Source organism: Panulirus ornatus, chromosome 64 (genome assembly GCF_036320965.1).
Source record: "Panulirus ornatus isolate Po-2019 chromosome 64, ASM3632096v1, whole genome shotgun sequence".
NCBI lineage: Eukaryota > Metazoa > Arthropoda > Malacostraca > Decapoda > Palinuridae > Panulirus > Panulirus ornatus.
The window spans coordinates 525,104-549,537 of record NC_092287.1 but is presented as its reverse complement, the minus strand read 5'-3'; the positions used below and the strand labels follow the sequence as shown (position 1 = coordinate 549,537).

Here is a 24,434-nt window from a genome sequence, read left to right as displayed (position 1 = left end):
TCGTTCTTCATGTGTTAACTTCTCGCTACTCCAGTAATGTTGCTGCTTAATTCCTCGGGTCGTCAGGATTCATTTGTCTTCCCTGTATCGTTCTAATTGCCACGGGTCTCACGGAGCACGCCAACTACCTCCATGTCTCGCCTGCATTACAAAGGGACATGAAATTGCCGGAGATTGAGGGGCAAAGTGGATTAACGTCAACTAAAGTAACTGGTTCCCTCACAGTACAAAGCGGAGATTGTCTAATCCACTGGGCCGCCGGGTCAGAGCAGCTGCAATACTCTTGAAGAAACTTCGGGAATCAAGATACTTTTTATGGGAATGACGGGAGAGAGGACCACGATACGCGATAATAATGTCGGGATTCCAGACATGCCAGCGGCCGCTGACTGGCGCGGGAGCCACCTTCTCCTGAGCACATGAATATGTATATTGCAGCTGACACTAATTTGCATATGAACGGGTTAGGAGGGTGGTTAGCCTAGTTCTGGGGCAGGAGGAGGGTCCCCAACTAGTCCTAAGACAGGAGAAGGGCCCCTACTTAGTCCTAGGGCAGGAGGAGGGTGGCTAGCCTTGTCCTGAGGCAGGAGGCGGGTCCTTTCCTAGTCCTAATACAAGAAGGATGAGGGTCCTTACCTAGTCCCTGGCCAGGACGATGGTTGGCTACCTAGTCCTAGTGCAGGAGGAGAGTGCTTACCTAATCCTAGGGTAGGAGCAGAGTGGCTATGCAGTCTTAGGGCAGGAGGAGGGTGTTTGCCTTGGACATGGAAAGGGCGCTTGCTTATCTACTGTAGGGTAGGTTATGGGTAGGGTCAAGCACCTGTGTTTTGAGAGGGCCAAGAGGAAAGGATCTGACACCTACACCATGAGTGTACATCCTCAGGTGTAGTGTACATCCTTAGTTGTAGTGTACATCCTCAGGTATAGTGGACATCCCTGGTGTAGTGTACATCCTCTGGTGTAATGTACATCCCTTGTGTAATTTACATCCTCTGGTATAGTGTACATCCCTTGGTGCAGTGTACGTCCCTTGGTGTAATGTACATCCCTTGGGGTGGTGTACATTCATTGGTGTAGTGCACATCCCTTGGTGTAGTGTACATCCCTGGTGTAGTGTAAATCCCCTGGTGTAGAGCAAATCTCATGGTGTAGTGTACACCCCTGATGTAGTGAACATCCCTTGCTGTAGAGTACATTCCCTGATATAGTGTACACCCACCGATGTAAAGTAAATCCTTTGGTGTAGTGTACATCCCTGGTGTAATGTACATTCCCTGTTGTAGCATTACATCCCCTGGTGCAGTGTACATTCCCTGTTGTAGCATTATACCCCCTGGTGCCGTGTATATCCCTGGTGCTACATCCTTGATGTAGTGTATGTCCTCTGGTGTAGTGTTACATCCCCTAGTGTAGTGTACATCCTCTGGTATATTGTTACATTCCCTAGTGTAGCATACATCCTCGGGTGTAGTGTTACATCCACTAGTGTAGCGTACATTCCCTAGTATGTTACATCTACTGGTGTAGTATTATATCCCTAGATGTAGCATTAAATCCCTGGTGTAGTGTTACATCCTCTGGTGTAGTATTACATCCCCTGGTGTAGTGTTACATCCACTGGAGTAGTGTTGCACCCTCTTATGTAGTGTTACATTCCCTGGGGTTGTGTACATCCCCTGGCATAGTGTTATATCCCCAGTGTTGTATCCTCTGGTTAAGAGTTATATTCCCTACTGTAGTGTTGCATTCCCTGCTGTCGTATATCCCTGGTGTAGTATTACATCCCCTGGTGTAATGCTACATCCTATGGTGCAGTAGTGCAACCCTGGTGCAACGTCACATTCCCTGGTGTAGCATCACATTCCCTGGTGTAGTGTTACGAGTACTAAGAGAGGAGATGGAGATGTTCCAAATGAAAGTTGGTCTGTGCGGGTGTGTCATGTCACTATGGCTCTTAATTTGTTTATGGATAGGGTGGTAAGGGAGGTAAATGCAAATCTTGGAGAAAAAGGCAAGAATGCAGCCTTTAGGGAATGAAGGGGGCCTGCAAAGTGAGTCAGCTGCTGTGTGCTGATAATACAGCATTGGTAGAAGATTTGAGTGAGAAACTGCAGAAGGTGGTGACTGAATCTGGAAGAGTGCATTATAGAGGGAACTTGAGAAAAAGTGAATAAAAGCAAGGTTATTAGGTTAAGCATTGTTAAGGACAATGTATGAAATTAGAGATAGTTATCTAAGAGGGCGAAAATGGATATGTTTGAAGGTATAGTGGTCCCAGCAATATCATATGGGTGCAAGGCATGGGTTATAGATGTCCAATTCTATGGATGACAAGAATACCTAGATAAAATTGCTGAAGGTCTAGAAAATGGCAATTGCTATTTAATGTCAATAAATGTCCAGTTTTAAATAAGAAACCTCAACAAAAAATTTGATTATGAAAAAATGAGCCACAAGATATAGGACACACCTAGTGTGAGGGGTCTAGAAGTCAGTGTCTCCAACAACTTCAAATTCTCCCAGCATTGTAGTGAAGTTGCTGAGAAGGCAAATAGGATGCTAGGATCTATTAACAGAAACTTTACATACAAAAGCAAGGTTGTGAAAATGCCACTGTACATAAGTCCAATTAGACCACACTTCAAATTTGCAGGATATTAAGGATGTTCTTAAACTAGAAACAGTGCAGCAAAGAGCAACTAGATTGATTCCTTGCTTCATTAACAAACCTTATGAGGAAAGACCATGAGAATCAAACTTGTTCTCCCTAAGCGAGAGGCACCGCTGAGGCAAATAAACATTGTCAATATTGAAAATTCCTTAACAGTAGCACCAGCATTACCAATGAAAGAAAATGGATTAAAATATTGAGGTCACCAGGTGGATCTGGAGTGCATTAATATTTCCTTATCAACGACATTATTGGTAAAACAGTAAGTTCCCAGGAAATGTTGTATAGAGCAACACCCTTAATATCTTCAAAATTAGGCGTGATCATCACTTGTTACTCTTTAGTACTAGATAATTCATTTAATTAGTCATCATAAAACAGTGGCATATCATGCTACCTTCCCAACCAAGATCTCTTCCTGGCCATGCTGTGGTAAAGTACCAATAGTGATGAATGGACAAAGGAAGATGTGTTGGAAGTGATATATATGAGGACAATATGTGATGAGAAGTGATTGGTAAGTAATAAAAGGGTTACTGAGAGGTGTGTTAATAAAAAGAGTTTGGTTAAGAGATCTGGAGAGGGTGTGCTGAAATGGTTTGGACATATGGAGAGAATGAGTGAGCAAAGGTTGACAAAGAAGATATATAGTCATAAAAGGCGACCAAAAGGGGAGGAGCGGGGAGCTGGAAATCCTCCCCTCTCGTTTTTTTTTTTTTTTTAATTTTCCAAAAGAAGGAACAGAGGGGGCCAGGTGAGGATATTCCAAAAAAGGCCCAGTCCTCTGTTCTTAACGCTACCTCGCCAACGCGGGAAATGGCAAATAGTTTAAAAGAAAAGAAAGAAAATATATATATATATATATATATATATATATATATATATATATATATATATATATATATATATATATATATATTTTTTTCTTTTTGCTTTGTCGCTGTCTCCCGCGTTTGCGAGGTAGCGCAAGGAAACAGACAAAAGAAATGGCCCAACCCATCCCCATACACATGTATATACATACGTCCACACACGCAAAATATACATACCTACACAGCTTTCCATGGTTTACCCCAGACGCTTCACATGCCTTGATTCAATCCACTGACAGCACGTCAACCCCGGTATACCACATCGCTCCAATTCACTCTATTCCTTGCCCTCCTTTCACCCTCCTGCATGTTCAGGCCCCGATCACACAAAATCTTTTTCACTCCATCTTTCCACCTCCAATTTGGTCTCCCTCTTCTCCTCGTTCCCTCCACCTCCGACACATATATCCTCTTGGTCAATCTTTCCTCACTCATTCTATCCATGTGACCAAACCATTTCAAAACATCCTCTTCTGCTCTCTCAACCACGCTCTTTTTATTTCCACACATCTCTCTTACCCTTATGTTACTTACTTGATCAAACCACCTCACACACCACATTGTCCTCAAACATCTCATTTCCAGCACATCCATCCTCCTGCGCACAACTCTATCCATAGCCCACGCCTCGCAACCATACAACATTGTTGGAACCACTATTCCTTCAAACATACCCATTTTTGCTTTCCGAGATAATGTTCTCAACTTCCACACATTCTTCAAGGCTCCCAGGATTTTCGCCCCCTCCCCCACCCTATGATCCACTTCCGCTTCCATGGTTCCATCCGCTGCCAGATCCACTCCCAGATATCTAAAACACTTTACTTCCTCCAGTTTTTCTCCATTCAAACTTACCTCCCAATTGACTTGACCCTCAACCCTACTGTACCTAATTACCTTGCTCTTATTCACATTTACTCTTAACTTTCTTCTTTCACACACTTTACCAAACTCAGTCACCAGCTTCTGCAGTTTCTCACATAAATCAGCCACAGCGGTGTATCATCAGCGAACAACAACTGATTCACTTCCCAAGCTCTCTCATCCCCAACAGACTTCTTACTTGCCCCTCTTTTCAAAACTCTTGCATTCACCTCCCTAACAACCCATCCATAAACAAATTAAACAACCATGGAGACATCACACACCCCTGCCGCAAACCTACATTCACTGAGAACCAATCACTTTCCTCTCTTCCTACACGTACACATGCCTTACATCCTCGATAAAAACTCTTCACTGCTTCTAACAACTTTCCTCCCACACCATATATTCTTAATGCCTTCCACAGAGCATCTCTATCAACTCTATCATATGCCTTCTCCAGATCCATAAATGCTACATACAAATCCATTTGCTTTTCTAAGTATTTCTCACATACATTCTTCAAAGCAAACACCTGATCCACACATCCTCTACCACTTCTGAAACCACACTGCTCTTCCCCAATCTGATTCTCTGTACATGCCTTCACCCTCTCAATCAATACCCTCCCATATAATTTACCAGGAATACTCAACAAACTTATACCTCTGTAATTTGAGCACTCACTCTTATCCCCTTTGCCTTTGTACAATGGCACTATGCACGCATTCTGCCAATCCTCAGGCACCTCACCATGAGTCATACATACATTAAATAACCTTACCAACCAGTCAATAATACAGGATGGATGTGCTGGAAATGAGATGTTTGAGGACAATGTGTGGTGTGAGGTGGTTTGATCGAGTGAGTAACGTAAGGGTAAGAGAGATGTGTGGAAATAAAAAGAGCGTGGTTGAGAGAGCAGAAGAGGGTGTTTTGAAGTGGTTTGAGCACATGGAGAGGATGAGAGGAAAGATTGACCAAGAGGATATATGTGTCGGAGGTGGAGGGAACTAGGAGAAGAGGGAGACCAAATTGGAGGTGGAAAGATGGAGTGAAAAAGATTTTGTGTGATCGGGGCCTGAGCATGCAGGAGGGTGAAAGGAGGGCAAGGAATAGAGTGAATTGGAGCGATGTGGTATACCGGGGTTGACGTGCTGTCAGTGGATTGAAGCAGGGCATGTGAAGCGTCTGGGGTAAACCATGGAAAGCTGTGTAGGTATGTATATTTGCGTGTGTGGACGTATGTATATACATGTGTATGGGGGGGGGTTGGGCCATTTCTTTCGTCTGTTTCCTTGCGCTACCTTGCAAACGCGGGAGACAGCGACAAAGTATAAAAAAAAAAAAAAAAAAAAAAATATATGTATATACATATATTTTTTTTTTTTTTTTTCGCCGCTGTCTCCCGCGTTTGCGAGGTACCGCAAGGAAACAGACATATATACATACATATATATATCCCCTATCCCTGGGGATAGGGGAGAAAGAATACTTCTCACGCATTCCTCACGTGTCGTAGAAGGCGACTAAAGGGGACGGGAGCGGGGAGCTAGAAACCCTCCCCTCCTTGTATTTTAACTTTGTAAAAGGGGAGACAGAAGAAGGAGTCACGCGGGGAATGCTCATCCTCCTCGAAGGCTCAGATTGGGGTGTCTAAATGTGTGTGGATGTAACCAAGATGAGAAAAAAGGAGAGATAGGTACTATGGTTGAGGAGAGGAACCTGGGTGTTTTGGCTCTGAATCAAACGAAGCTCAGGGGTAAAGGGGAAGAGTGGTTTGGGAATGTCTTGGGAGTAAAGTCAGGGGTTAGTGAGAGGACAAGAGCAAGGGAAGGAGTAGCACTAATCCTGAAAAAGGAGTGGTGGGAGTGTGTGATAGAGTGTAAGGAAGTAAACTCTAGATTGATATGGGAAAATTGAGAGAGATGGGTGATTATTGGTGCATATGCACCTGGGCATAAGAAAGATCATGAGAGGCAAGTGTTTTGGGAGTAGCTGAATGAGTGTGTTAGTAGTTTTGATGCACGAGACCGGGTTATAGTGATGGGTGATTTGAATGCAAAGGTGAGTAATGTGGCAGTTGAGGGAATAATTGGTATACATGGGGTGTTCAGTGTTGTAAATGGAAATGGTGAAGAGCTTGTAGATTTATGTGCTGAAAAAGGACTGGTGATTGGGAATACCTGGTTTAAAAAGAGAGATATACATAAATATCCGTATGTAGAAGAGATGGCCGGAGAGCGTTATTGGATTACGTGTTAATTGATAGGCACGTGAAAGAGAGACTTTCGGATGTTAATGTGCTGAGAGGTGCAACTGGAGGGATGTCTGATCATTATCTTGTGGAGGCGAAGGTGAAGATTTGTAGAGGTTTTCAGAAAAGAAGAGAATGTTGGGGTGAAAAGAGTGGTGAGAGTAAGTGAGCCTGGGAAGGAGACGTGTGAGGAAGTACCAGGAGAGACTGAGTACAGAATGGGAAAAGGTGAGAACAAAGGACATAAGGGAAGTAAGGGAGGAATGTGATGTATTTAGGGAAGCAGTGATGGCTTGCGCAAAAGATGCTTGTGGCATGAAAAGCATGGGAGGTGGGCAGATTAGAAAGGGTAGTGAGTGGTGGGATGAAGAAGTAAGATTATTAGTGAAAGAGAAGAAAGAGGCATTTGGACAATTTTTGCAGGGAAGTAATGCAAAAGAGTGGAAGATGTATAAAAGAAAGAGGCAGGAGGTCAAAAGAAAGGTCCAAGAGGTGAGAAAGAGGGCAAATGAGAGTTGGGGTGAGAGAGCATCATTAAATTTTAGGGAGAATAAAAAGATGTTTTGGAAGGAGGTAAATAAAGTGTGTAAGACAAGGGAACAAATGGGAACTTCAGTGAATGGGGCTAATGGGGAGGTGATAACAAGTAGTGGTGATGTGAGAAGGAGATGGGGTGAGTATTTTGAAGGTTTGTTGAATGTGTTTGATGATAGAGTGGCAGATATAGGGTGTTTTGGTCAAGGTGGTGTGCAAAGTGAGAGGGTTATGGAAAATTATTTGGTAAACAGAGAAGAGGTAGTAAAAGCTTTGCGGAAGATGAAAGCCGGCAAGGCAGCGGGTTTGGATGGTATTGCAGTGGAATTTATTAAAAAAGGGGGTGATTGTATTGTTGATTGGTTGGTAAGGTTATTTAATCAATGTATGATTCATGGTGAGGTGCCTGAGGATTGGCAGAATGCTTGCATAGTGCCATTGTACAAAGGCAAAGGGGACAAAGGTGAGTGCTCAAATTACAGAGGTATAAGTTTGTTGAGTATTCCTGGTAAATTATATGGGAGGGTATTGATTGAGAGGGTGAAGGCATGTACAGAGCATCAGATTGGGGGAAGAGCAGTGTGGTTTCAGGAGTGGTAGAGGATGTGTGGATGAGGTGTTTGCTTTGAAGAATGTATGTGAGAAATACTTAGAAAAGCAAATGGATTTGTATGTAGCATTTATGGATCTGGAGAAGGCATATGATAGAGTTGATAGAAATGCTCTGTGGAAGGTATTAAGAATATATGGTGTGGGAGGCAAGTTATTAGAAGCAGTGAAAAGTTTTTATCAAGGATGTAAAGCATTTGTATGTGTAGGAAGAGAGGAAAGTGATTGGTTCTCAGTGAATGTAGGTTTGTGGCAGGGGTGTGTGATGTTTCCATGGTTGTTTAATTTGTTTATGGATGGGTTGTTAAGGAGGTGAATGCAAGAGTTTTGGAAAGAGGGGCAAGTATGCAGTCTGTTGGGGATGAGAGAGCTTGGGAAGTGAGTCAGTTGTTGTTCGCTGATGATACAGCGCTGGTGGCTGATTCATGTGAGAAACTACAGAAACTGGTGACTGAGTTTGGTAAAGTGTGTGAAAGAAGAAAGTTGAGAGTAAATGTGAATAAGAGCAAGGTTATTAGGTACAGTAGGGTTGAGGGTCAAGTCAATTGGGAGGTAAGTTTGAACTGAGAAAAACTGGAGGAAGTGAAGTGTTTTATATATCTGGGAGTGGATTTGGCAGCGGATGGAACCATGGAAGCGGAAGTGAATCATAGGGTGGGGGAGGGGGGTGAAAATTCTGGGAGCGTTGAAGAATGTGTGGAAGTCGAAAGCATTATCTCGGAAAGCAAAAATGGGTATGTTTGAAGGAATAGTGGTTCCAACAATGTTATATGGTTGCAAGGCGTGGGCTATGGATAGAGTTGTGCGGAGGAGGGTGGATATGCTGGAAATGAGATGTTTGAGGACAATGTGTGGTGTGAGGTGGTTTGATTGAGTAAGTAATAATAGGGTAAGAGAGATGTGCGGTAATAGAAAGAGTGTGGTTGAGAGAGCAGAAGAGGGTGTTTTGAAATGGTTTGGTCACATGGAGAGAATGAGTGAGGAAAGATTGACCAAGAGGATATATGTGTCAGAGGTGGAGGGAACGAGGAGAAGTGGGAGACCAAATTGGAGGTGGAAAGATGGAGTGAAAAAGATTTTGAGTGATTGGGGCCTGAACATGCAGGAGGGTGAAAGGCGTGCAAGGAATAGAGTGAATTGGAACGATGTGGTATACCAGGGTCGACGTGCTGTCAATGGATTGAACCAGGGCATGTGAAGCGTCTGGGGCCCGGATGTGGAAAGGGAGCTGTGGTTTCGGTGTATTATTACATGACAGCTAGAGACTGAGTGTGAACGAATGTGGCCTTTGTTGTCTTTTCCTAGCGCTACCTCGCACACATGAGGGGAGATGGGGTTGTTATTTCATGTGTGGCGGGGTGGTGACGGGAATTAATAAAGGCAGACTGTATGAATTATATACAAGTGTATTTATGTATAGGTCTGTGTGTGTATATATATGTATACGTTGAGATGTATAGGTATGTATATTTGCGTGTGTGGACTTGTATGTATATACATGTGTATGTGGGTGGGTTGGGCCATTCTTTCGTCTGTTTCCTTGCGCTACCTCGCCAACGCGGGAAACAGCGACAAAGCAAAATGATGATAATAATAATAATAATAATGTATATACATATCAAAAGTGGAGGGAATAAGGAAAATGGGGATCAAACTAGAGGTGGAAGGATGGAGTGAAAAAGATTTGAAGGAACTGGGGCTTGAACATTTTGGAAGGTGAAGAGCGTGCATGGGATAGAGTGAACTGGAAAGATGTGGCATACAGAGATTGACATGCTGTAAATGAACTGAACCAAGACTTGTGAAGTGGTCAGGATAAACGAAGAACATATGGAGAAATACCATATTTGCTCACATTTATTCTCCAGCTGTCATGTGCCATGCACCTAAACAACAGCTCCCTCTCCACAACCAGGCCCAACAGACCTTACCATAGTTTGCTACCACTGCTTTACATGCCCTGGTTCAGTCTTTTGAGAACATATATCCATATGAATAACGTATACAAGTAGCAAGTGTGGATAAGATATAGATAAAATGACAAGGAAACATAAGATAGTGTCAAGTGCTTTCATATAATCTACATTGTCAAGACTGAGGACAGACTGAGAGAACCAGAATATACCAGCCTACACTGGGTAGGGCAGGCAAATAAATAAAGAAGCAGGTGAAGGGGATTAAGGCAAAGGTCACCCTTGATGACCTCACCTCTCTTTAGTTACAAAATCAGGTTAACCTATGTTCAGGGAAACATTTTCAAAATTTTTTCATTAACAAAAATATTTAATTTATATGAACCAACATTACGATTCATATGAATGTGTCTACTATATTTGAATTTTCTCTTATCATCAAGTATGATACCTATGCGAAATTGTGAAAAAACTGGATCATAAATATCAAACATGTTAATTCATTCAAACTTTATTGAATACTTTGTTGCAAGTTGACATAATCATGGGAAATGCTGGATTAATTTTGTTTATATTTTGGGTAAGGAAACTTTCAAATATTGTATAAACATAGTACTTTCTGTAACACAAACACACACAGACACACATACAAACACAAAAGAAATTATGTTGTTTCATGACTGTACAGGGATGTTTCTCATCTGTCGAACAGCAGCAATTAACCTCGGATTGTTGCCAGGTGCAATTTTCCAATACTGATCTGCTGGAGCTTTCAAAAGACTGTTAAGTTTATCCAGTGGCTCACAGGTGCTCACTCCTAGATCCTCCAAGATATTACAGATATAATCTGCAAAAACAAAATTTTATTAAGCTCTTACAATTGATACCAATGGCATTACACATCATAGTTTATCTTCATTCATTCATTGCATAGAAAACACGGTCAAATACATTATATAAATCTTTTCATAGATGTCTGCCATTTCCCACAGTTAGGTAGCACCAAGAAGAGAATTAGAAATGGCCTCATTTGCTCAAATCCACACTTCAGCTGTCATGTAATGCACTAAAGCCAGAGTTCCCTAACCACAATCAGACCCTACTGACCTCTTCATGGTTTCCCCTGACCAATTCATATGCTCTGGTACAGTCCACTGACAGCACAATGTCCCCATTAAATCACATTGCTCCAATCGCTTTATCCATTTGCAAATCTCACAGCCTCCTATATGTTCTAGCCCCAAGCCTTTAAAGTATATTACACTCCATCTTTCCACCTCCTCCTTGGTTTCCCCCACTTCCTTCCACTTCTGAGATGCATATCCTCTTAGTCATCCCTTCCTCACTTATTGTCTCCATATGTCCGAATCATTTCTGCACACCCTCTACAACTCACTCATGCATACTCCTCTTACTACCATACTCTCTCTTACCCTATTATTTCCAATTCAATAATTTCCAACACATTCACACTATCTTTTACATTTCTGTCTAAGGCCCCTGCTTTACATCCATACAGCACCGACAGGACTACAATGCCATCAAATGTACCCATCTTTGCCCTTAAAGACCGAACTCTTTTTCCACATATTCTTTAATGCACATAATTTCCAACACATTCACACTATCTTTTACATTTTTGTTTGTCTAAGGCCCCTGCTTTACATCCATACAGCACCAATAGGACTACAATGCCATCAAATGTACCCATCTTTGCCCTTAAAGACCGAACTCTTCTTCCACATATTTTTTAATGCACCTAAGGCCTTTGCATTCCCACCCACCCCCAAGGTCTTACTTTGGCTCCCATGGATTTATTTGCTACCATATCCACACCCAGACATCTAAAATACTCCACTTTCTCAAAGTTCTTTCAATTCAAACTTACACACCAAATAATCTTTATCTTTTCACTGCTAAGCCTTATAACCTTGCTATCAATCACATTTACTCAACTTTCTCCTGTATACTCTCCAAACTCAGACATCAGCTTCTAACTCACTCGAATCTGCCAACAGTACCATAACATCAGAAAACAACTGACTCATCGCCCAAGCACCCCCAACTCCAGCAGTCTAATACCTGCTTCTCTCTCCGAGATCCTTGCATTCATTTCCCTTAACAGCTCATCCATATACAAATAACATAACCAATCTGACATTACACACTCCTGCTGCAGACCGACCTTCGCCTTGAAGGTCATTATTATCGCTATCATCATTACTGACATTACGAAAGTCACTAGCATTGTTATCATCACTACTAGCATAACCTCTCTCTTGCTTTTATTCACTTTTACTCTCAACTTTTTCTTTTCACATACTCTTCCAACCTCAAATACCAACTTTTGCAGTTTCTCACTCGAATGTACCACCAGCACCATGTCATCAGCAAAAAGTAACGGACTCATCACCTATGCCTCTCTACCCTTGACAGACTGTAGACCTACCCCTCTCCCCAAAACCCTTGCATTCATCTCCCTCACCAACCCATTCATAAACACCCATGGTGACATATTACACATCCCTGTTACAGACCCTCCTTCAAGTGGGACCACTCATCCTCTTCTCTTCCTACTCATACACAAGCCTTGCTCCATTAATAAAAACTCCTTAGTGTTCCTAATAGCTCTCCTCCCACACCATACCTTCTTAACACTTTCCATGAAGTATCTCTATCAATCCTGTCATATGCTTTCTCCAGATCCATAAAGAGATCATTCTTGCACAAAATCTTCAAAGCAAACACCGGATCCACACACCCTCTACCACTCCTCTAACCTCACTGTTCCTCCCTAATCTGGTGCTCTATGCATGTCATCACCCTCTCAATTACCAATGTTTCATACAACTTACCAGGTATACTCAACAAAACTCATACATCTGAACATTCACTTTCATTGCTCTGTCCTTTAAACAATGGCATTACATAAGCAATCTAACAATCCTCTTGCTCTTAACCAAGATCCAAGGTGAGTGTGAGTTTAAAGAGAGAGATCTTGGAGGTCCTGAAGTGTTTTTGATAATTGGGAGTGGACATAAAAACAAATGGAACCATGGGAGTTGAAGTGAACCATAAGATGGATGAATGAGCATAGGTCCTGGACAAGTTGAAGAATATGTGGAGACGGGGTTTACCATCTGTGAGGGCAAAGATGGGTATGTGTGATGGTACAGCAGTCCCAGCAGTGTTGTATATATGCAAGTCTTGGGTCCAAGATGACAAAGTGTAGACTAGGGTGGCCTTCTTGGAAATATAATGTTTAAAGATATCATGTGGTGTGAGGAGGTTCATCAAGCAAAAAATGATAGGGTTGGAGAGAGATATGAAAGTGAGAAGAGTATGGTTGAGAGCTGAAGGAGGTGTGCTGAAATGGTCTGGACATAAAGAGGATGAGTAAGAAGTTGACAAAGAAAGAACAGTATATACATCAGATGTGGAGACAGCAAGAAGGGAGAAACCAAACAAGAGAGGGAAGGATGGAGTGAAACAGGTTTTCAGAAGTCAGGTCTAAACATTTAGAGGGTGAGGGAGCACAAGATAGAGATAATTGGAGAAAATATGGTATAAAAGGGAAAATGTGCTGTCATTGGTCGGAACCAAGGAATGAGAGGTGGTCCAGGAAAACTGCAGCAAAGTCTGTGGAGCCTGGTTGTGGATGGGAGGTACTAGTCTTTGTGCATTATACATGATACACAGGGAGTTGATGTTAACAAATGAGGACATTCTTCACCTTTTCCTGTCAATAATGTAAGAAATGGCATTCAAGCATAAAAACAACCTATTCAGCATACTGAGCTTCTCTTGCTATGTCATAGAACTTTACCAGTACCAATTAACAGCCAAGCCTGACAATCCTTGGTCAGCCAGCTAAAAAGGATTACTTTATATACAGAACTTGTTAATGAGCAGAAAAACATCTGCCCAGATATAACATGGCAAACAAGAAAACAATATTTCAAAAACTATATGGCCTACATTACTACACAGGATGTAAAACTTTTGAATGTGGTCCAAACATCATGTACACAGCATCAGAAAAAAAGGAAATTCAGCTGGTAATTAACAGTTCAGTTTACCTGGGACTTCATGAAAGGAAAGTAATCTTACTGGTAGGCTGCTTGCTGATTAAAGTCGTTTTCTCCATTCTATCCATTTTGGTCTCTGAATATAAACTTTGATCTTTTATATAAAGTTGGTGAATAAAATGTGTCTATAAAATATAATATGTGGAAAGTCTGGTGAAAGATAAAGAGCCAAAATAAAAATTTGGTAAAAACAATCATGCTAAACAAAGTACTTTTAAAAAGTCATACAAAATGCTAATAAGCTACAAGAAATGTCTTGTAACTTTTACTTTTAATAATCCAGTAGGATAAACAAAGGAGTATACAAGAAGGATATATTTGACCATAAAGATATAAACAAAAACTTACCAATATCTGTGGTGAGTTGTGTGATCATTGATGTGCTTATGTCAGGAATTTTGAGGATGGCATCAGTGTAGAGTCTGCAAGTATTTTGACCAACACTGTTGATCAGGAAATCTGCAGCACTGACTTCACTCTCACTCACCACTCGGCCACTATGGTTTCAAGAAAGTACAAAAGAAAACAGTGAATAAATACTAGAAACCTAAGGTACTGGAATCTTGACCATCTTTACAATAAGAACCTCTTAGATGATAAACACACTTAAAATGAAAATAATTTCATACGAAATCCAGGAAAAAATATGTTTAATCATTATCTAATTTCCAAATCAAAATTCAAGCAAAAACAAGTAATATCTCAAAAAATCACAATTACAATAAATCAAAGCATTTTCACATGAGTCTAAGGGTCTAAGCGTAACTGCACCTACATCTTCCCTTGCTTTATCTGGCCATCTCGCTTCTTGTCACTTTATCAACCTACACTTCTCATCCGTCATTTCCTATATGGTACTAGAATCCTCACCTTACTCATATATAATTAATTCTCCCCATAACCATGCCCCTCTATGCTTGATTTTTTTTCTTTCAAGATCGTCAGACTTCTGCTTGGTCCGACATGGACCTTTGCCTGCTGGCGGCCCATTCCCTGATTTTTATGCAAGGTATGTGTGTCTTGTGTGTTTGTTGAAGGTCTTCTGAGGTGCAGGCAACCTCTTTCGGAGATGGTGCTAGGTTCGCTATTATCATCTGGGAGGTAGGTAAATAGCTATGGTCCGTGTAAGGAAGAATGCCAGGGAAAACTTAGTAGTCATAGAAATATAATATTGGTGAGTAAAAAAAAATTTAGTACTACTACGGTTTAAGGGGCTCCCAGACAGTAACATGTGTACATCTCTCAGCAACAAGAAGTTAAGGAGAAAAATATCTCAACTCTACAAATGTAATAAAAATTCTCTCCATAAAACCCATACACTGGAGAGGTTTGCACTCCAATAACATAAGGGAAGATCTTTTGTCTCTCAATCTTTTGTATGTCAAACCAGCAAAGAATAAAGGTAAAACTATAATTTCTATGAAATCTGAATCTAATCACAGAACTGATGCATAATGTTGAAAACCTCGTAATTCATAATGCATTATATATAGTAAGAACTATATGAATGAATCCACTATAAAACAAATGATATACCCACCCTGCACTACATGAAGTATTAGCTTCCTGCAAAGCACGGTTCAGAGCAGGACTGTGGTTGACAAGGAGGGGTTCAAGGTGTTGAGGTAAGGTCATCAGGTACTGTCCTATCTGTGGAGAAAGAATAGACAGTACTGAGCAAAAATCAACGAAAAAAAATTTCTAATACAACAAAAATAAACGTTTCCACGAATGCTGTACTGAGTCTTTCATTAACTCCTTGATGACTGGACTTGCTAGAAATTCTTTCACCTTATGAGTTGATAGATTGGAAAGCAATACCAAAAGAAAATCTACTTACAGTACTTGCTTGGTGAGATGTCGAGTAAGCTAAGGGAGAGGGTGTGACTGAAAAGTCTGATAGCGTGAGATAAGAGGGGAGGATATGGAGGTTTTGTTTCTCTCTTTCTCTTGATCTTGGTATACATTCTACTCTGATTTCTTATAGTGGCAGAATGTTGGTGGTGAATAGCATGAGTATCTTTAAAAATGTTACACTACATATACACAATAAAAGACTGGGAGGAGAGGGATTTGCCCAGTACATCTATAGCCACACTTTCTCACCTTGAGATACAGAGGAATGATATGGAGCTCCTGTCTCTTTGTATCACATTCTACTATTAATTCATACACAAGCATAGCATTAGTGGTAAATACCATGGATAATACTAGTACTACCTGCCTGGGTGTCATGAAGGTTAGTGGTGGCTTGTGTAGTGAGCCAGCACTTCAGCGGCTGTCAAGTTGCACTCCTCTGACCCAGGTATCTGTCTTTTCTTTCTGCCTCACCCACACATGGACTACTAGCATTCTGTCCACAAACATATAATCTCTCCTTGTCATACATAATACTTGACAAAACTTAACTCACACAGCTCATTCTTTGTAACTCTAGATTTTCCTGCTGTGTGCACCATGCGCTAGCCCTGCCTTTTGGCAAAATGGTAGGAGAAATAGATAGAAGTAGGTAGGAACATTAGGCAGGAGCATTAGATAGAAACAGTCAATAAGAATATTAGGTGGTAAGGAGCCTCTGCAAACACTGTGCTAGAGTTGCCACTGGCCTGTTAAGGGTGAGGCACTAAAGGCTAAAAAGTGGCAATGGAGTTCAAAAGCTATGGAGACTCTATTGCTGTGGCAATCCCCTTGAGGGACTTCCAGTTGGGAACAGGTTTCAGAGACACAGATAGAGATATAGCACTCTAAAAGATACATTTAATACTATTCTATAAATGACATTAAAGTCCTTCACTACCCTAGGATTAAAAAGAGAAAAAACTAGGTGCATCTGTTCTGTAATACCCCAATATGAAAATGTTGAGGACACAGGTGGAGGGATCCTGTGCTGGCCTCCCTTCCCTTTACTGCCACTTAAACCTCTTGATAAGTCACTTATTTCTTCACATTTCACCAATTATATCTCTTCACTTTCTAGCTTATGAATATGATAAACATTCCTCTTTATCTCTTAAGTCATCCAACAATCTACATACTTTCCATAAGGTAACTACACATGACTTGAGGGATAAGCAAATGTGCACTAATGATTGGAACTGTAAGGGTACAGAGAATAGCTGAATTCTTACTCAAATCTAGCTGGCAAAGAAAGAAATCTTTATACGTTACTAATGGTACAATGAAAATGCTGAATATCTAAACAAAGGCATGGCTGCCACCCTTTATCAGATCATGTGACGAAGGCCACTGTTTGGTTAAAAATACTGCAATAAATGCATAAATCAGAGCAAGAACTTTTGCATCATATTGTATTTCACTAGCAATGCTGCACAGAAACATAGTCATATATACTAGAGAACTTTCAAATAGTTTTCCAAAAATACCTGTGTAATATACTCTTGTGGAGAGAAAGAGAGAGAGAGGCTAGTTGCAGCTCCCTGGCGTGAGTTCCAAGTAGGTAAATCAGGCAGGGCAGTTAGCTGAGATGATATGGGACTCATGATTGTGTGAAGAGCAGCCTCCACTGTGCTCTGACACTGAGCCTGTGATTCTGTCATGCTGTTCTCTAGAAGTCGGCCATCTTCATCTAGTAGAAATCACATTATGTATTACTACATAAAAATCCCAATGGGTAACTCTCGACTGTGCCTCCACCCACCAAACATTCATAAAAGGAACTGATATACCCCATCAAAATAATTATGATGGTATGCTCTTTATGCTGACCATCACTTATATTCATGCAGAAAATGTATGTAAGCAGTGTAATACAGAAATGAGAATCAAAGCTACTCTATCAGACAAATTTTCCACAAACTGAATTAAGATATCAACTGCAAATCAAATATACAGAGGCAAGACATTATCATTTACCAAACACGCATACTCAAGTTAGACAGACGACAGACGAAGAAAGATTATTTCATCTTAATGGAAGGATACATGTGAGAGGAGCTTTCTCAAAATGGGTTGAGGTCACCAGTAAAGCAAGTATTGCAGGGTTCTGTAGTGGGTCCATTACTATCCTTCTTTGTAAATGACTAACCAATGATGCAAAGGTCATAAGGGAAGTGAGAAATTTTGGGATTCATAGGGAAGCACTACTGATTTATCTATTCATAAATAAAGTGAGAAGCTTTGGGATTCATGGGGAAGTGCTACTGATTTATCAATTCGTTTATAATTATCCCAGGACAAATTGCTATGAAAGAGTTCTGCTGTTACCCAGGACCTTTCTGATGGGTTCTGCAACCAAAATCTGCACTACTTCTAGTATCTGGGAAATGTAAACTCTTATGTTGAGAAGATCTTTGGTGAGACTGTATTCCCAATGATACAGACTCACTAAAGGTGAATTTTCACTCTGTGTAATCTCAAGCAGTCAAAGTCAGGTAACACTGCTGCTGAGGTTGCTGTAAAGATTTTTTTTTTCATACTATTCGCCATTTCCCGCGTTAGCAAGATAGCGTTAAGAACAGAGGACTGAGCCTTAGAGGAATATCCTCACCTGACCCCCTTCTCTGTTCCTTCTTTTGGAAAATTAAAAATAAACGAGAGGGAAGGCTTTCCAGCCACCCGCTCCCTCCCCTTTTAGTCGCCTTCTACGACACGCAGGGAATACATGGGAAGTATTCTTTCTCCCCTTTCCCCAGAGATAAGATAGATAAATAATATATCAACAATAAAACGGAAGACCTTCTTAAGTATGTGCGATGACCGAAACAGATGAGAGAAGATTGAGATGCAACGGAACAATGAAAGAAAGTAACAATAAATAAATGACTGGACCACATATGGAGGGGGGGGGAGGGGAATGTTAACCATCATATGATCCTCTAACAGTGCTAAATTTTCTGTAGCCTTGATTCAAGAAACTCTGAACTGGGGTTTCATCATTAGACTTCCGAAGAGCTTGGTGAGGTTGACTTCTGAGTAAGCATTCAGCTTCAGTGTTCGCTGGACTTCTGATTGGAGGATGTTGTAAGCTGTAAAGATATATAAGGAACTAATTAACAGGCTTAAAAGTGTTTTAACTGTGGAAGGTACTATGGCCCCAACACCAAAGTGATGGACTGGGAAGGATGTGTTGAAAAGCAATAGAAAGGTCATAAACAGAATATTACAGGGTCTTGACCCATATCAAGTACATGTTCTTATTGAAATTTCTCCATATTTACTGACAAACCACCTGCAATTTTGTTAAAGATGTTACTGGAGAAGATAAAGTGCCAAGGGAATGAAAGTGGGCAAACATCATATCTTTACAAAAGATCAGAAGTATGTGCTGACCTATGGGCTGGTCTTTCTCATGAGAGTGGTCTGTAAAGTACTGGAAAAGATATCCAAAAAGCCAAAAAATCACAACTGCAAAAGGGAAATTATCTGAGAGAAATCATGGGTTAAGTGAAAGATCAAATGTAACAAATCTCTCAGATTTCTATGAGAGCTCTGTTTTCTACATACGAAAATGTTGGCTGGATTTTATAACTGGACTGCCAGAATGCAACTGACAATACAGCAACTAAGGAGGCTGACAAAGAAGTTGGATCTAAAGAAAAGAATACGAGGCAGACTACTTCAATGGAAAGAGTATCATCTTGGAGGAAGGATACGATGCACAAGCCAGGGGAGCCTTCTTGAAATATGTTGAAGGAATCAGTGGCACACTGCAGGATCATATTCTCAGGCCACTGCTTTTCTTTATCTATGTGAAAAACTTGCCAAAGTATTAGACTTGTCACTGGGAATAAGGTAGAAAGAATACCACACATGCACCTCCTGTATGTTGCACGTGACTAAAAGGAGTAGGAGTGGGGGACTGGAAATCCTCTCCTCCTGTATTTTGTTCCAAAAGAAGAAACAGAGGAAGTGGATAATAGGGAACTGTTTCTCTATGGCTCAGTCATCTTTTCATGACATTACCCCTCTTGTGCAAGAGATAGCAAACATCCATGAAAGAAAGAAAAGTATTAATCAACAGCACAGTCATCCCCTTATTAAGAAATTCAACTGCAATACCATCCACACCAGCTGCAATGACATATGCCACCTTACCCAAGGCTTTCAACACCTCTTTTCTTTTTATCAAACTACTTGCTATGACTCTCTCACTTTGCATACCTCCCTGACCCAAACACCCCACATCTGCCACTGTATCACGAAACAAATTCAATAATCCTGCAGAGTTCATGCTCCACCTATTCTACACCTCATCTCTGCCTAGTGCACTTCTCCATTTGGTCCCTTCATTGATGTTCCCATAGGTTCTCTTGATTTTCTCACACTATCAACTTTCCAAAACATTTTCTTATTCTCACTGAAATTTGCTGACAATCACTCACTAGCTCTCTTTTTCAGCCCCTGCATCTTCCTCTTCACCTCCTATTACTTTCTCTTGTAAATCTCCCAATCACTCACACTACTTCCCTGTAAGTAATGCCCATACACCTCTCTCTTCTCTTTCACTAGCATGCCCATACATCTCTCTCTTCTCTTTTACTAACAAATTGATTTCATCATTCCAACACTCACTATACTTTCTCAAAACATTTTCTTATTCTCACTGAAATTTGCTGACAATCACTCACTAGCTCTCTTTTTCAGCCCCTGCATCTTCCTCTTCACCTCCTATTACTTTCTCTTGTAAATCTCCCAATCACTCACACTACTTCCCTGTAAGTAATGCCCATACACCTCTCTCTTCTCTTTCACTAGCATGCCCATACATCTCTCTCTTCTCTTTTACTAACAAATTGATTTCATCATTCCAACACTCACTATACTTTCTCAAATTCCCACCTTCTGTATGCCTCAGACTTTTCTCACAAATGTCAGCACTGCTTCCCTAAGTAACTCCCATTTCTCACCCACTCCCCTCACTTGTTTAAACCTTTTTCACTTACCAACGACTTTCACAATCAACTTTTTTAAGTTAAACACTCCTTGTGTTGACAAAAGAAGATCTGGAGTGGTAGTAAATGGTGTGACAGGTTCCCATGTAAACTTAGCAGCAGCATTTGTGAATAATGTGTCGGCACTGCTTCCCTAAGTAACTCCCATTTCTCACCCACTCCCCTCACTTGTTTAAACCTTTTTCACTTACCAACGACTTTCACAATCAACTTTTTTAAGTTAAACACCCCTTGTGTTGACAAAAGAAGATCTGGAGTAGTAGTAAATGGTGTGACAGGTTCCCATGTAAACTTAGCAGCAGCATTTGTGAATAATGTGGCCAGTGAATGTTCCATGCCATCAACTGCCATAACCAACTCTCCTAGTAAAGAAACAAAAATAAGAAATTAACCAATATCACATCCATTTGCATACTTAGAATTGATTATCATGGGATCCTACGAAAGATTCTGTTTCAATTCTAAGCAGTAAAGAAAAGAAAGCAAATGAGCTATAAGTAACTTTATCATTCCACATTACTATGTCTCAAATGGCTGTCTGACATAACTTCACCCAACTTCTTACATGACACAGTCCTTAAAAGATGATTTCATTCCTTTATGAGAAACATGTATCAAATACATCATCCTGTTCATATAATGAAAAGGTTACACTGCTAGATGTTTAGTTGCAATGACATGTCATTCATTCAAAAAGTTTGCAATAGTACACAGATGTTCTTACTTCTTTTACACATGACTAGTTTTAAGGCATGACCACTCTCACTGCATTATTTCTATCATAAAATCCTTTTAACGCATCATGTAATGGATTCAGATGTTCCATACACCATATTTAGAAATATGGTGTATGCTAACCAACTGGTGTGGAGGGGATTACAGCTGAAATGTAGAAGCATGGAGGAGTAAGTGTGATAGAGTGGATGCATCTGATATGTAATACAGCATGGGAACAGAAGGCTGTGCCTGAGGATTGGGTAAAGGCCATCATTGATCCTATCTTCAATTAAAAAGGTGCTAAGAATGTATGTGGCAATTATAGTGGAATAAGTCTGTTAAGTATACCAGGAAAGTGCTTGCCTCCCACACCATATATTCTTAATACCTTCCACTGAGTATCTCTATCAACTCTATCATATGCCTTCTCCAGATCCATAAATGCTACATACAAATCCATTTGCTTTTCTAAGTATTTCTCACATACATTCTTCAAAGCAAACACCTGATCCACACATCCTCTACCACTTCTGAAACCACACTGCTCTTCCCCAATCTGATGCTTTGTACATGCCTTCACCCTCTCCATCAATACTCTCCCATATAATTCAATACTCTCCCATATAATTTCCCAAGAATACTCAACAAACTTATACCTCTGTAATTTGAACACTCACCTTTATCCCCTTTGCCTTTGTACAATGGCACTATCCTTCCATTCTGCTAATCCTCAGGCACTTCACCATGATCCATATATACACTGAATATCCTCATCAACCAGTCAACAACACAGTCACCCTTTTTGATAAATTCCACTGCAATACCATCCAAACCTGCCGCCTTGCCAGCTTTCACTACCTCTTTTCTGTTTACAAAATCATTCTCCGTGAGCCTCATTTCGCACACCACCTCGACCAAAACACCCTATATCTGCCACTCTATCATCTAACACATTCAACAAACCTTCAAAATACTCACTCCATCTCCTTCTCACATCACCACTACTTGTTATCACCTCCCCATTAGCCCCCTTCACCAATGTTCCAATTTGTTCTCTTGTCTTACACACTTTATTTACCTCCTTCGAAAACGTCTTTTTATTCTCCCTAAAATCTAATGATACTCTCTCACCCTGACTCTCATTTGCCCTCTTTTACACCTCTTGCACCTTTCTCTTGACCTCTTGCCTCTTTCTTTTATACATTCCCACTCATTTGCACTATTTCCCTACAAAACTTGTCCAAATGCCTCTCTCTTCTCTTTCACTAATAATCTTACATCTTCATCCCACCACACACTACCCTTTCTAATTTGCCCACCTCCCACGCTTCTCATGCCACAAGCATCTTTTGCACAAGCCATCACTGCTTCCCAAAATACATCCCATTCCTCCCCCACTCCCCTTACGTCCTTTGCTCTCACCTTTTTCCATTCTGCACTCAGTCTCTCCTGGTACTTCCTTACACAAGTCTCCTTCCCAAGCTCACTTACTCTCACCACTTTCTTCACCCCAACATTCTCTTCTTTTCTGAAAACCTCTACAAATCTTCACCTTCGCCTCCACAAGATAATGATCGAACATCTCTCCAGTTGCACCTCTCAGCACATTAACATCCAAAAGTCTCTCTTTCATGCGCCTATCAATTAACACATAATCTAATAATGCTCTTTGTCCATCTCTCCTACTTATACACGTGTAATTATGTATATCTCTCTTTTTAAAGCAGGTATTCCCAATCACCAGTCCTTTTTCAGCACACAAATCTACAAGCCCTTCACCATTTCCATTTATAACACTGAACACCCTATGTACACCAATCATTCCCTTAACTGCCACATTACTCGCCTTTGCATTCAAATAACCCATCACTATTACCCAATCTTGTGCATCAAAACTACTAACAAACTCATTCAGCTGCTCCCAAAACACTTTCCTCTCATGATCTTTCTTCTCATGACCCGGAGCATATGCACCAATAATCACTCATCTCTCTCCATCCACTTTCAGTCTTACCCATATCAATCTAGAGTTTACTTTCATACACTCTATCACATACTCCCACAACTCCTGTTTCAGGAGTAGTGCTACTCCTTCCTTTGCTCTTGTCCTCTCACTAACCCCTGGCTTTACTTTCAAAACATTACAAAACCAATCTTCCCCTTTACCCTTGAGCTTCGTTTCACTCAGAGCCAAAACATCCAGGTTCCTTTCCTCAAACACTCTACCTATTTCTCCTTTTTTCTCATCTTGGTTACATCCACACGCATTTAGACACCCCAATCTGAGCCTTCGAGGAGTATGAGCACTCCCTGCATGGCTCCTTTTGTTTCCCCTTTTAGAAAGTTAAACTGTGTGTATATATACATAAATATAGTTTGAAAGAAAAGATATATATATATATATATATATATATATATATATATATATATATATATATATATATATATATATATCTTTTTCTTTTTCTTTTAAACTATCCGCCGTTTCCCGCATTAGCGAGGTAGCGTTAAGAACAGAGGACTGGGCCTTTGTGGAATATCCACACCTGGCCCCCCCTCTGTTCCTTCTTTTGGAAAATTAAAAAAAAGAAAAAAAAAAGAGAGGGGAGGATTTCCAGCCTCCTGCTCCCTATATATATATATATATATATATATATATATATATATATATATATATATATATATATATTTTTTTTTTTTTTTTTTTTGCTTTGTCGCTGTCTCCCGCGTTTCCGAGGTAGCGCAAGGAAACAGACGAAAGAAATGGCCCAACCCACCCCCATACACATGTATATACATACGTCCACACACGCAAATATACATACCTTCCATGGAACCATGGAAGCGGAAGTGGATCATAGGGTGGGGGAGGGGGCGAAAATTTTGGGAGCCTTGAAAAATGTGTGGAAGTCGAGAACATTATCTCGGAAAGCAAAAATGGGTATGTTTGAAGGAATAGTGGTTCCAACAATGCTGTATGGTTGCGAGGCGTGGGCTA

At 40.7% G+C, this 24,434-nt stretch overlaps 1 protein-coding gene across 1 annotated transcript in view; it reads right to left on the bottom strand.

The window, feature by feature from the left end:
- Nucleotides 1-10,215: 10,215 nt before the first annotated feature.
- The window catches only part of Cog7 (conserved oligomeric Golgi complex subunit 7), a 57,020-nt gene continuing 42,801 nt past the window's right edge, over nt 10,216-24,434 (bottom strand). Inside the window, exons 12-16 of the mRNA XM_071657440.1 lie at nt 20,911-21,081; nt 17,192-17,394; nt 15,349-15,458; nt 14,157-14,305; nt 10,216-10,567 (exon numbers count right to left, since the gene is read on the bottom strand). Of these exons, the coding sequence (XP_071513541.1) occupies nt 10,395-10,567; nt 14,157-14,305; nt 15,349-15,458; nt 17,192-17,394; nt 20,911-21,081 (806 nt within the window). The 3' untranslated portion in view covers nt 10,216-10,394. The remainder of the gene's footprint in view (nt 10,568-14,156; nt 14,306-15,348; nt 15,459-17,191; nt 17,395-20,910; nt 21,082-24,434) is intronic.